The 15353-nt window shown below is 36.3% G+C and overlaps 1 protein-coding gene across 1 annotated transcript in view; it reads right to left on the bottom strand.

Moving 5' to 3' along the window:
• The window catches only part of PolQ (DNA polymerase theta), a 379759-nt gene that overhangs the window by 56502 nt on the left and 307904 nt on the right, over positions 1-15353 (bottom strand). Inside the window, exon 18 of the mRNA XM_090409009.1 lies at positions 11646-11927. Within this exon, the coding sequence (XP_090265135.1) occupies positions 11646-11927 (282 nt within the window). The remainder of the gene's footprint in view (positions 1-11645; positions 11928-15353) is intronic.

Raw genomic sequence — 15353 nt, 5'->3', positions numbered from 1 at the left:
CACTTCAGAAGAATTACAACAATTTCTCTCAAAAATAAATGCACTTCATCCAAGGATCCAGTTCACTCTAGAAGTAGAAGTAAATATGCAGTTAGCCTTTCTAGAGCTCTTAATTCTTTGTCAACCAGATGCTAACCTACAATTCACAATCTATAGGAAGGAGACTCATACAGGCCAGTACATCCATGCTGAATCACATCACTATTCCAGTCAAATGGCAGGTACTATAGAAACAATGGTTCATAGAGCCCACTCTTTTTGTTCTTCAGAAGAACTATTACAAAAAGAATTACAATATATTAATTCCTTCATAAAAAGAGCTTTAAGTAGTCGTGCTTCAGCATCCTCTTCAAATACAGAAGAAACATATGCTTCTTCTGTATTTGAAGAAATATTTCATTAGCGAACGCATAGCTATAGTGTTAAAACCACTAAATATTTGTGTTGCTTCCGACCCATCAGAAAAATCTCTACATTCCTCATGTCTCCAAAGGACAAGCTCCCACATCTCAGCTCTCCACGTGTCTACCAGATTCTCTGCTCTTGTGGGTTATCATATTTCGGACAAACAGGAAGATCTACTCTGATCCAGTTAGGAGAACATAAGTCGTGTATTCAGTACCTTGAACCTGAACAGTCTGGATTTGCAGAACATGCCATCAACACTAGACATAGAGTTCAGCGGAACAAGACAAAAGTCATTCACAAAAGTCGGTTCCTCATGGAACGGCTTTACAAAGAAACATGTGAAATGTTACTTCACTCCCCCCCCCCCTAACCTAAACAGATCCTCTATGTCTTTCCCCCTTTTGGGAGATAGTACTCTATAAATCAGTAAATCTTTCCTAACTTTTGTAATTGTATACACATATATATAAATTTCATTTATTTATTTATTTTGTTGAAATAAATTTAGGAAATTTAACCTTAGCTACTTAGGTGGTGCTTTGTGAATATATCAGTTATTGTTTAATTAGCCTTTGTATACTTGTACTGATGATGCCTGTGATACTCAGGTGAAAATTCTACTAATAAAGAATATTTTATGTGAGTTAATTCCGTTATTATAATAGTAATATGTCTACTCAAGGTATTTCCTTACTGAAACTTATAAGAAGATGATCATCCTACCAAATACCCCATTTTCCACAATCCTGATATCATTTTTAACACTCTCCTTTGCGCTGTCTCCACTGTATCCGAATCACAATGGAAACTAAGAGACCAGACCTGCGCACGATAGTCCAAATGAGGTCTTATCAAGGCCTTGTAAAGAGGCAAAATGATATACTTATGTCAAATTTCGTTTGAACATCATTTTGAGTTGTATTTGCAATCTTTGCTACATGGGCCTTGAACTTCAACTTCCTATCTACTAAAACTCCAAGATCCCTAGCCTGGTTAGCTTCTTCTATCATAATTCCACTAATATACGACATTCGATATCAAATCACGCCAAAGTGCATGCCTTTACATTTACTGACATTGAACTGGCATTCACTTTCCCATATCCACATTTCCAGCCTATTCAAATCATTTTGCAAGTACTGCATATCAGCTGCATTCCTGATTACCCTACCTATCTTTGCATCATTATCAGCAAATAGCTGTATGTCACATGTCAAATCCCTCCCAATGTCATTAATGTACAGATTGAATAACAATGGACTAAGTACTGATCCTTGTGGTACACCACTGGTTACCTTAAATTTTGCACTCGCATCTCTCGTATACCACTTTTTTGATATCTGTCAGTCAGCCATACTCTTATTCACACTAATAATTCATAATCCAATCCCATATTCTACAATTTAACATAACATAACAAACTGACTAAAATAATATTTGCTACCCATCAATGAAATTAAGATAATCAGAGCAGAATTTTTCTCAGTGTTTCCATGAAAAACAGTGACAAAGACAATTGTCTGTAATTTATTATTGTGATTGTTGAACAGTGTTGAACCACGATGAGTCTTGGGACTCCCCATGGAGTCCCAGGACTCATCGTAGGAGATGCAAACTTCTGCTTGAATTGACAGACAGAGCACTCACAACAGACTTTAGCAACTCATTCATCACTTTCAAAGTGAAAAATCTAGTCCTCAGACCCTTGCTAACCACACTCACTCAATTTTTAGGGATGACTCCTTGTTTTGTCCCTACTAGCCTAGTGCTGAAATATTTACTCTGCAACAATCCTATAAAACCTTTTTAGTAACTTAAATGTTTTCATTATATCTTCTCTTTCCCACCTATCGACCAACTTTTTGAACCTGTAAAAATCCTAAATTGATCATCACAGAGAGTATTTCAAAGACCATTCACCATCTTGGTCACCTCTGGATGATCTCTACCACCTCCTCATCTCCAAGAAATCCAAGTGACCAGACCATAGTAATTTAGATGCGGCCTTATTAAGACCTTATAAGAAGGAATTTTTAATATCTACTTAAATGAAATAATAACAAAATGGAATAAAAATTTACATCAAGGAATTAAACTTTCTCCTACAGTGAACTTAAACACTCCTTTTTGCTGACGGGACAAAATAATTACAAATTCTGAAGATAACTTACAGAAAGTTATTTTAGATCTAAATGAGATAGCCAAAGATTATGGTATGACAATATCAACAGAAAAATCAAAAACTATGGCCTCTAGAGGACAAGATCCAGCAAGAACTAAAATATAATAGATAACAAGATCTTAGAACAGGTGAATTCATTTAACTACCTAGGATGTATGATCGCATATGAAAACAAAAAAGATATAAACGTAAAAATCGCAAAATATTTAAAAATAACAGGTGTAATTAATTCTATATTTGAACCAAAACCTAGTTCAAAAACAAACCAAACTAAAAGTATACAATACATTAGCCCTACCAGTCTTAATGTATGGAAGCGAAATCTGGACAATAAAATAACAAGACAAACAAAGATTAATAACAGCAGAAATGAAGTTTATGAGAAAAACTGCAAAGTATACCCTATTTGATCACAAAAGAAACGAAGAAATTATGAAAGAATTAAACCAAGAACCAGTAATAGAAAAAATTAAAAAATATAAACATAAATGGATGGAACATGTTCAAAGAATGAAAACAGAAAGATTACCAAAACAAGCTTCAAAGTACAAGCCATTAGGAAAAAGAAAACCAGGACATCCTCTTAAACGATGACTTCTAAGGCCAGAAAAGGCCATGCTAGGTCTAAATCCTTGATACATATGATGATGATAAGGAGGAATTAATACTAATTTCTCGCTTACTCTGTATAAATGTATTCAGTTGACTTCCTACTATACCAGCTTTGCTGTTGTGTACTCCATATTTAATTTGCCAACTTCACTAAAAAGTGTTCCTAAATAGTTGAAATGTTTTACTTGTTCTATAGGTTCTCCATTCAGAATGCAGTTGTTTTCAATGTTTCTGATATTTTCTCTTGCCCAAATCATCATCATGAAATTCCTGATATGTACCCTCATATTCCTGATATGTACATTTTTTTTTTTCTATCTGATCCACACACAAAAGGCCACAAGACCTAAAGCACATTAGTGCAGTGTGTAGGTAAGAGGAATAGACGAGAGGAGGGGTCTGTTCACATTTACTTGAACAGCTGAGAGTTATAATCTTTGGAGCAGGCAGAGTGGGAGAGACTGGTCAAAGAACAGAAGCAGATGGAATGAAAGAAATGAAATGAAAGAGGAGGCAGTGAAGTTGGTTCAGTGAGTTTCAAAATGGACTGTAAAAGGACATTGGTTAGCAGTGCCTCTTGTTTTAATGATTTTGGAGAAGAGTAGAGAAATAATAGTGGCCAATTCAGCAGAGCACTGTCCATGAATGTATCTATAGAAGATGCACAAAGCAGAAACTGAACATCTGTGAAAGAGGGACTGAAGTGGGTTTGTGTGAGAGAGAGAGAGAGAGATCATTAATTAGCCAGATTGCCCTCTTCTGGATAGAATCAAACAATCTTAGTGAGGTTTTTGGTGCACCACCCCAGACATGGGGGCAATATTCCATGGCTGGGTGGATTTGGGCTTTGTATTGAGTTAGCAGCTGTGAGGTTGTGAAGTAGTGCCTTGTGCAAAAAAAGTACACCAAGTCTTTTGGTGGCTGCAGACGCTATAGTTGAAATATTGTTGTGTCAGGAAAGATCAGAGTTGCAGGTCAGTCCAAGAAGAGAAATCTGATCGAGTTTGAATATCTCAATATTACTGATGCAAGAGATCAGACGGAACTGAGTTTTGGTGGCATTGAAGTTTACAAGGTTGACCTTGCCCCACTGGAATAGAGCTAGTGGATCTGAATTCAGATCCTTGGTCATGGTATATGTTGAGGATTCTAATACTGGAGCACTAAAAGGTTTTTTTGAATGAAAAGAGGAATGGAGTGTACTGTCATCAGCAAAGCTATGGATATGATTGGAAGTCTGTGAGAGCAGGTCATTTATATACAAGAGGAAGAGAGAGTGGATGAAAGAAAAGAACAAAACCCTTGGTACACCTGCATTGGCGGGGAAATCTGAGGAGAGTAAACTGTCCACCATGACACGTAGTGAGCGACCAGTGAGAAAGTTGGTGATCCAGTTGCAGAGTGAGGAAGGCAGACCGTAGGATGGAAGTTTGGTGAGTAAGCCCTGTGCCAAACCTGATCAAATGCCTTTGAAATGCCTCCGTAGTGTAATTGGAAGAACGACAGTACATTGCGCCCTTCGATTGGAATAAGCCTAAGTTCGATTTTCGTTGCGACAGGAGGAATCTTTATGTGGACTTTTTCAATCGAAGGTGAGTTAGCCGATCTCATATGGAGGTAGCAGGGTTTTTCTCCCGGAAACTCAGGTTTTTCATCCCGCATACAGACAAATTGGCCCTTCAGAACACACACAATTTACAGACAAAAAATACTAATTGTGGTGGTGGGCGGTAGATTGCCTTGATGGAGATGATTGTTAGAGGTTCGGTGTAGTGGTAGAAACAGTTGTATAGTAGGTGTCCTCCTGTGATGAGTCTTTGGACTCCTTGGAGGTGTTACGAATAATAATAATAATGTTGAGGACAACCAAGTGAGTTTCTCCATATTTTTCCAAGGCCTGAGTCCATAGGTAGGTGGTGAAAGCAAGAAGATCAGCTGTAGATTGTGAGTGGTGGAATCCATACTACTGGTCACTGATTAGTTGGTATGTCTTGAGGTGGTTCAAGAATTGGTTGTTGATGACCTTGTCCATAATTTTTGAGAGAACAGAAGTGAGAGCAATTAGACAGTAGTTTGCTGGTTGACTTTTATCACCTCTCTTTGGGATGGGTTGGATGTGAACCTGTTTCCATGTTGTAGGGTAGATGCCAGTCGAACAGGATAGACTGAAGAGGCAATACAGGATAGGTGTTAGTTCTGGGGCAGAATTTTTTAACACAATAGGTTCAACAGATGACTTGTTTGTGTTTTCAAGTTATTAAGGATTCTTCGGATTTCTTTTTTGTCAGAAGACTATGGGAGACATGAAAGGAGCTGTTCCTTGTGAAGGGAATTTTGCCCAGTTCATTAATGCAAGAATTCGAAGAGAAGAGTGATGCCAGTAAGTTGGCTTTGTCTTTTGGTGAGGTGACTACAGTACTACCATCAAGATGTGAGAAAGGTGGAAACCTGGGTGGACGGAAGTTGCACCCAATGGCCTTGGATGCAAGGGACCAGAAGGAGTGGCTACCATTTGGGCAGGAGGCGAGTTTGCACAATTTGGCTCTTTCAAAGTCTGACTTGGACTTAGTGATGATTTTTTTTTGCAACTGTTGCAGGCTGCAGTATAGGCAGAGAAGGAAGCTGGAGTTTTGGTCTTGAGCCAATTGTGGTAAGCAGAAGTTTTTTTCTTTTACAGCATTGGCACACTTTTTTTTAAGAACCAAGGCTTAGATGGTGGCTAAGCATTTGGAGTGGAATAAGGAATGAAATCCTTCATTCTTGTGAGGATGATTTCTGTTATTTGGTCTGAACAGGTGTTTAGATCAGAAGAATTGAAGCAGTAAGTTGGACCATGGGAAGGGGAATAGAAGTCATGGAGGTCTTACCAGTTGGTATTCTTGAAATGCCAAAAGACATGAGACTGTGAACTGGTGGGTTAAGGTTGTTCTGTGACAAAAGACATGTGTATGAGGTTGTGGTCCAAGTTTCCAAGATGAAAACTGAAAACCTCAGTATACTTGGAAGAGGTCAAGTGTGTTGGCAAATTGGAGGGGGTTGTGAATGCAAACAATATCAAGTTCTTTCCTAATATCCTCGTTTTTAATATGATACTACCATTAATGCCATCAGTTCACTCCCCTAATCTTTCTCAGGATATTTTCTATCCTTTGTAATTAAATTTCCTAAATAAGAAAAACATTTCACTTGTATAATTTTGTTTTCCATTTTTAATTTTAACTCATCGTCATCATCAAATTCCTGCCATGTACCCTCAAGGGAGTGTACAGGATATGATAGTACTACATGAAAAATTTACATCTTACTAACTTCCTATCTACAATTTTGCTCCAAATCAGTCTGCTACTTGTCAAGACTTCGACATTATCAGATCTTATATTTCTATCGTCTAAGGCACTTTTTACTATATCAATCCACCTATATCTTGGTCTTCCTCTGGGTCTTTTTCCTGCCAACCTGGCAGAGAATAATTGTTTTGTTAATCTTTCCTCGCCCATTCTGCATAAATGACCATACCACCAGAGATTAGCTCTGTAAACACATTCCTGGATGCTGACAATGTCAAGTTCTTTTCTAGTATCCTCGTTTTTAATATGATATTGCCATTGATGCCATCTGCTCATGCCTCACTCTTTCTCAGGAATCTCATATCTGTGGTCTCTAGTCTTTGGTCAAGTGTTTTACTTCTGACCCAGCTCTCAGATCCACAAGTTAAAATTGGTTTGAACACTGTCTTTTGACTAATTTCTCTCTTATTTCATATAAATTTATTCACTTGACTTCCTACCATACCAGCTTTTTTGATACTGTTGTCTATTTCCATATTTAATTAATAATATCTTCATTAAAATTGTGTCTAAGTAGCTGAAATGTTTCACTTGTTCTATAGGTTCTCCATTCACAATGCAGTTGATCTTTTCAATGCTTATGCCTTTCATTGTCTTGTTATTATTATGTGACACCTCCAGGGAGTCCAAAGACTCATTGAGGGAGAGCGTGCCAACAGCATCGAACGATTGATCCCTTTCAACTACTAACCATGCTCAAACTTGCTTAAGTTTTTGCGAGCCATTAGTAGCAGTAGTGACCTTCATACCATATCTATTACAACAGTTATTGAATTTAGTCAGGGAATCTTGCAGACTTGTACCGGATTTATTTTAAAATATAACATGATCTGCATAAAGTAAAAAGCTGTCATTAACATCTCCAATTTTGATATCAGGTTTAATATCACTTTCCTTCATAATGTGATCCATATAGATAATGAATAACAGAGGTGATAATCTGCATCCTTGTCTGACACCAGATTTAACATTAAACCATCTTCCTGTACTTTCTTCAATTCTAATTGCTAACTTACAACTCAAATAAAGACTAAGTATTGCTCAATATGCAACAGTTATATGATGCCCCACTGACATCATATAACTGTTGCGTATTGAATAGCTTCTCTCTTGCCACTTTATCATATGCCTTTTCCAGATCTACAAAATCTGTGCACACCACCTCTTTCTTCTGCATACTACCACAACTACTTTTTTTTCTCTTTCTTTTCTTTTTGAAGTTAATATAAGACCATATTTTTTTCCTTTGTATGTTTATTTGATCTATTAATTTTCATCTACATAATGAAGATTATATTTTCATTATGCAGATATTATTTATCTCTCCTCCTTATTTTTACTCCCTCGGTTCTTTTGTAACTTCGTTTTTATTTATTTATTGTAGAGATTAAACAGAAGAAAGGAAAGCACACCACCTAACCTTTTATTTTGAAAGTTTTTCTTTGATTTTTATTTGTATTTTGGTTTCAATAAGTTATCATATTGAAAATTGATATTTTTGTTGTTATGTTCCATCAAGTCGTTTTCGACTCCCGGTGATTCTAAGAGCATATGCTCTCATTCAGATCTGTCTGTAGCCATATCTCTCAGAATTTCCAAGGACATTCCAGTTGTTTCTTTAACTCCAACCACCCATCTAATTCTTGGTCTTCCTCTTCTCCTGTTTCCATCAACTTTAGCAAGCATCATCATCTTTCCAGACTTGTTTGCTCGCATAATATGACCGAAGAATGACAATTTTTGCTGGATGATCATAGTTTCGAGGGAGCAATCTGGTTTTATTCTGTCTAATCACTGATTTATTGGTTTGCTTTGCAATCCTGGTATTCTTAGTAAGTGTCTCCAAACCCATAATTCAAATGCTCTATCTTCTTTCTTTCACTCTTTCTCAGGGTTCAACTTTCACATCTATACAGTACCACAAGGAATACCATTGCTTTCATGATTCTTATTTTTGTTGTGAGGCTAATATCTTTATCTTCAAAGATCTTGCTTAAATTTGTCATTGCTTTCTTTCCGAGTAATAATCTTTTTCTAACTTCTTCAGTACAATACCTGTCTTTATCAATTCAGGATCCTAGGAGAACAAAATTGTTAACTACTTCCATTTTCTCCCCATCTACTTCAAAATCATTAAGTTCACGTGTTGCCATAACTTTTGTCTTTTTGAGGTTACGTTTAAGGCCATATTTAGCACTTTCTTCTTTAACTTTCATAACAAGTTCCTCCAAATCTTCTTTGCATTCTGCTAGCAAAGCAGTATCATCTGCATACCTCAAATTATTAATATTTCTTCCACCAATTTTAATTCCAACTGGAGACTCCTCTAGCCCTGCCATTCTTAAAATGTATTCGCTGTACAAGTTAAACAGGCATGGAGATAAAATACATCCTTGTCATACCCCTTTACCTATTGTGAAATACTCAGTTTCTCCAAGATCTGTTCGGAGAGTAGCTTCTTGTTCATAATAAAGATTCCTCAGAATGATAATGAAATGTTCTGGTACTCCCATTGTTCTTAACACATTCCACAGTTTCACATGATCTACAGAGTCAAAAGCCTTACTATAGTCAAGGAAACAAAGGTAGACATTCTTTTGATATTCCTGTGCTCTTTCTATTATCCATCTCACATTGGCAATCTGATCTCTTGTTCCTCTGTCTTTTCGAAATCCTGCCTGTTCATCTGGCATTTCTCTCTTCATGAATGGTTCCAGTCTTTTCTGAATGATCTTAAGTAAGACTTTACTTGCATGAAAAATCAGCGCTATAGTTCTGTCATTTTCGCACTCTCTTGCATCGCCTTTCTTCAGGTATATATATAAATTGATTTTTTCCATTCCCTAGTCTATGTAGTTGTGATCCAAATTTGCTGACATAGAGTTGTTAAAATTTTAACTGCCTCTTCTCCCAGGGCTTTGAGCAGCTCAATAGGTATTCCATCTCCTCCTGGTGTTTTCTTACTGGCTAGCTGTTGCAGTGCCCACCTCACTTTACTCTCCAGTGATACTGGCTCCTGTATGTAATTATGCTCTTCAATTTTCTCAGTAATTTTGGAGTCCTTTCTGTAAAGGGCTTCTGCATACTCTTTCCATCTTTCTTTGATGTCTGCAGCTTCTGTAAGATATCCTTTGTGTTTCCTACTTTTCAATATTGCCACCTTGGCACTGAACTTCCATGTCAGTTCCCTGATCTTTTTTGGAAAGATCTCTTGTTTTTTTTTTCCTTTCTTGTTTTGGTCTTCTATTTGTTGGCATTCCTGGTTAAAGTATTTTTCTTGTCTCTCCTCTTTAAATAATACAGACACATTAGTCAGCTTTGACATCATCTCATTGTTTACCAATGTTCCCCTAAATGACAACTTAACACTCTTAAAAAATGTTTTTCCTTCGGATATCTTAGTGCTCTTTTCCTCTGCCATCAATTCTGGTTATTTTTCTTGGAAGAACAAAATCTACAAACAGATAGAGGGAACTGCCATGGGTTCCCCCCCCTTACCAATTTTTACATGGAAAATTTTGAAAAATGAGCTATTGAGCTATAGACTCTTCCCCTCTAAAACCTATATGGCTAAGATATGTAGATGATGTGTTCTCTATTTGGCATCATGGCACAGACACATTAGACTCCTTCCTCAGTCACCTCAATAGCCTATATCCAAGAATCCAGTTTACGATGGAAAAGGAAAATAACAATAGTTTACCCTTCCTACACACCTTAGTAACATGCCTTCCTAATGGTAACCTTTCTTTCTCTGTATATAAAAAACCTACTCATACAGGCAGATACATTCACAAACTCTCCCACCACCCCACCCCTCTCAACAATATGGCATTATTAAAACTCTAACCAATAGGGCCCACAATCTTTGTTCCAGTGAAACCGCCCTTTCAACCGAACTCAAACACATACACACCTTCCTTTCCAATGGCTACAATGATTATAGAATTAAAAAATAATCAATTCCTTCCCCACTCCCTGACCATCTCTTCAGAAGGACTTCAGAAATGCCATCATCATATCTTACATCAATGACACATCAGAAAAAATAGCCTCACACAGCATTTAAGCCCCACCGTAAACTTACTACCCTTATCTGTTCCACCAAAGATCAGTTCCCTCCTCTCTCAGTGCCTGGAGTATATAGAGTACTTGTTCCTGTAAGCTGGCTTACTTCAGACAGACAGGCAGATAGATCAGCAACAATCTGGTTAGAAGAACACAAGTTATACATCTGCAATCATGGTTATGGTCAATCTGGCCTTGCAGACCATGTTTTGGATACAACCCACAGGATCTCCTGGAAAAAAACCACCATGCTCCACTATAGTAAATTCAAAAAAGAAAGACTGTTTTTTGAATATGCATCTGCACTTAGGAATTAACTTAATTTAAACAAATACAGTTGCATTAAACTTCCCAAAATTTGAGAAACATTAATTATCAGAGATCACTCTCTTTACATCCTAGGCCACCTGCAAATGTCCATAGAGGGTGCACCACCTAGATAGGACTTTAGTTTCATTCACTTGTTTTACTTATCATTGTATTGTATTTGTGTGTGTTGTTACAAAAAGTAATTTGTAATCCCTGAAGATGTCTCTGTGACTGAGATGATATACTGGAAGCATTAAAATTAGTTTTAATCCTTTCTCAGTACTGATAATATTCCATTAAACCTCCACCATGAATTCTTCACAGCACTTAAGCCTCAACACACGGAGTATACTAAACCTGAATATATTACAAATAACAATAAATAAAACTGTACAAAACACATAAGTAATTCAACCATTATAATAATGAAAGTTGTTAATTTACAGAAATACCATTGTGAAACTTTTTATGACTGTATCAGATCATTCCATGTTTGTTTTCTCAAATTTTGTAATTCAATATTTCATGCTTGTAAAATATTAATTAATTCATTTAAATAATTCTAATTAAATTTTTATAATAATTCTTAAAAATAAACAAATAAAATCTTGGCAATCAAGTTAAAGATTACAGAAGATGAGATCACTAATATAACACTTTATTAATTTGTTCTCATAAAAATCAGTAACATATTAATATATATTTAAATTTAGACAAACCTTCCAACAGATGCATTTCCTCTGGTAGATGGCTCAACACTAGATCATTTAAAGATGGTTCACCTCCATCAGGATCAAGCAACCAGTGAGCTATCTTTGGGTCCTCCCAAAATATGTCACGTGTAGCATTCAGAATGATTCCACAACCACTTGATAAAATCCTATACTGTTCCTTTAAGTCAAAGATCACAACTTTCTTTTCTTGAAGCTGCATTTCGAGAAATTCTTGAAGAGCAGTAAACCTTCTTTCCAATGATAAGTTTTGATGATCTGGCAGATTTTCTATGTCGAAAATTTTAGTATAGGAGGAAAAAATCCAGTTATATTATTATTATTATTGTGATAAAGGAAGTTGTTTACAATGCTACACCATTAATAAGTGTTTCCTCTGATTAGACATTACTATTAGAAATAAATCTGAAATAAATTGATAATTGTGAAAATTTCTTCATTTTATATTGGTGTTTTCAGAAGGCTCAACACCAAATTTGGTACCCATTCCATTTGATATCCCATCATCCCAAAAGTTTCCCATCATATAATGGGGTACTTTTGGTATCTCAGGTTTAATATCAAACAAGGTATCCGTCATCCCAAAAATGTTCCTGTCCAATTATGCTGGAATATGAAAAGGCACCATGTGAATGAACAAATAGGAATTTATTTATTTTGAACTTGCTTGCAGTAGATTGCTCTGTGCTTCTATGCAATCATCATAATTAACTGTATTTGAAACTCCTGTTGAAGCAATTACAGAATCTGCTATTTCTCTAACGTCATGTAAAACTTCTATTCCAGTCATCTCTATTACAGTGGACTGTATTTCAAGATCACCATGCTGCAAGAATCACATTTTAACATCTATTTTTTATTATTCTCTGAAATTGTTTTTAGCAAGAGCTTTTTAATAAGTTGAATCATATAATGCATTCTGAATGCATGTATGATTCATAAGTCCAAAGGTTGGGGAACTAATGTAGAATTTGGAGGCAAAAATTCAACCTTAGCATGTTCTAATGCACATGTCAAATTATGTACCAAGCATCCTAGATTTTTAGGCATCCATTAAACATTGCTTGGGTCATTCAAGCATGTTTTGCACAATAATCACAAGTAATCAAACATTCTTATTGTGAATTTGCATCTATTCTGATGATCAATGGTTCCAGCTTCTCTGTGCTGGAAGCCTGCAGCAAAATGGGACAGTTAAGGTTTGATTTCTTCACCCCCCTGCATAGATTTCTCTTAACAGTGAGTGGATGATGAGGTAGTAACTACAGAACACTGCTGTCATTTCATCAGTGTTAAAAATATCATTAAGTATACCACAATTATAAGGATAATTGTAGTATACAATATTAATGATATTTTGATTCCCTGAAAAAACATACCATTCATTAACTTGATTCCGCAGTGTATTCTCTTTATTAAAATCCCCCCAGAAGCTATTCCATATTGTTTTAGAAACACTTGTTGAAAATATCAATGCATAAGTGAAAATTACTATGTTCTAAAAGTTTCCAAAAATCTAATACCTTTTTGCATATCATTACTGGACTACTAATTAGAATATTTCTTGACCAAACATTTTGTAACTGCAAAAAAAAATCAGCTTTATCAATGGCATCACATAAAGTACTTGGAATCTTTTTCCTTTGAGACCATGGGAACTCATTAATCTCATCTTCATTTTTTTTTTTTTTTTCCTGCAGACATGTCAAAGGAGCAATGTTCTAAAGACTTCACTTTTCTTCTTTCCAGCATCTGTTTTTTTTTTCCAAAACTGACAATTTTTCTTTTAATTTGAACTGTCATAATTTTTTTCTTTTCATGTATTTTAATACTCACGAAAATAAAATATTAATTAAATAACTTTGTAATCTGCAATAATTATAACTACACACAAAGTGAGTATGATATACACTAAGCCCAAGAACAGAAGACTAAACAACTTATAAATACAGACTTATTCTAGATAATGCAAATTTAGGTTATGTATGCTATACTGCTAACAGATTTATTTAAGAGTATAACATTATCGACATAAAGCCAAGAGCCGAGATGAATATCTCCAATTTCGATTTCAGGTTTAGCTATTTTCCTTTATAAAAAAAACCCATCCATATAGATGCCGAATAATAGCAGAGATGACATGCACTCTGGTCTTACACCTGAATTTATATCAAACCATCTTCTTGTACATCCATCAATTCTAACAGCTGACTTTGCAATGTAAAGGAACCTGATTTAATTGATGGATTTGTGCATTTCTGTAAGATGATTCTAGTAGCAAGGCTTATACGTTGGTCATATATAACTGGTAATTAGCTTACGGAATTAACAACGCATATAAAGGATATTAATTAAAGGCAACTTTAATGAATAACTTCAATATTTCGGCAACGTCACTTTGCCATCTTCAGGAACATAAAAATATGGTATGTGCATGCAGGTACTAACAAAAGCAATTGAGGAAGAAGGCAAGAAACTAATATTGTTCCTAAAGTCCTCATGGTGCCCTCTGGCAGGCTAATTGGGTTATCTTGGTCATTGGGCTGAAGTTCTCATAATGTAAGTCTCCCAAATTTGGGGTAGTTTCATGCACCCAAATTTGTTGAGGTTTGGAACGTTTTTTAGAGCTGCTGATGATTCCTTGAATAATCTTTCGTACTTAAACTTGCTGCAGTGTATTATTTTAGATTTCTTCCAACGAATTCTATGGTATGTATCTAAGGCATGGTCTGCCAGCCCAGAGTGGCTGTACTGGTGAAACCGGATGTAGTCTTTGTGTTCTGAAATCCTGATATTTGCTGTCCTGCCTGTTTGACCAAAGAAGGACAATTTCTAGCTGCAAGGGACCTGGTATACACCGGGTAGGTCTAGGGGAAGTGGTTGGTCTTTGGTAGTGCGGATAAAGGATGCCAACTTTTTATATGGTCTATAACAAGAAGTCAGGTCATATTTTTTGAGGATACTGGTTATTTTCTCAGAGGTGCCCTGGATGTAGGGGATGGTGATAGATTTGGTGCAATCTTTATTGTGGAGGGGGGGGGTTGTGGTTTACTGGTATTTTTTGGATTTTTTGGGAATTATAGCCATTGGCTAAGAAAGCATTGAGGATGTGGTTTAGTTCAGTGGTTAGGGCATCGTCATCTGAGCAGATTAATTTTGCCTTGTTATATAGTGTTTTTATAACTCCGTATTGTTGTGAGGGGGGGGGGAGATTGCTGGTGAATGTATCTGCCTGTATGGGTGGGTTTTCTGTAAACAGAGAAAACCAAAGCTCCATCAAGCTGGCAAGTGATTAAAGTGTCTAGGAAGGGGAGGGTGTTGTTTTCCTCTTTTTCTAAGGTGAACTGGACTCTGGGGTGTTGGTTGTTTAAGTGTGTTAGGAAGGAGTGGAGCATATCTGAGCCATGTGGCCAAATAGCAAACACATCATCCACGTATCGCCAAATAGTGGGTTTTTGTGGGGCAGAGTTTAAGGCTTTCTCTTCAAAGGTCTCCATAAGGAAATTGGCCAAGGGTGGGGAAAGTGGTGAACCCATGGATGTCTTCTATCTGTTTGTAGAATTTTCCTTGCCAAACGAAATAGCCTGAGTTCATTGTGAACTGAAATAGGGCTGAGATATCAGGAGGAAACTTGGCTTGGATGAGCTCTAGGGTTTCTTTGAGTGGGACATTAGTAAATAGGGAGGAGACGTCAAA

Source organism: Typopeltis vanoorti, chromosome 19 (genome assembly GCF_054136105.1).
Source record: "Typopeltis vanoorti isolate ZY-2024b chromosome 19, IOZ_Tvanoo_1.0, whole genome shotgun sequence".
Classification (NCBI taxonomy): domain Eukaryota; kingdom Metazoa; phylum Arthropoda; class Arachnida; order Uropygi; family Thelyphonidae; genus Typopeltis; species Typopeltis vanoorti.
This window is presented reverse-complemented; position numbering and strand designations above follow the sequence as displayed.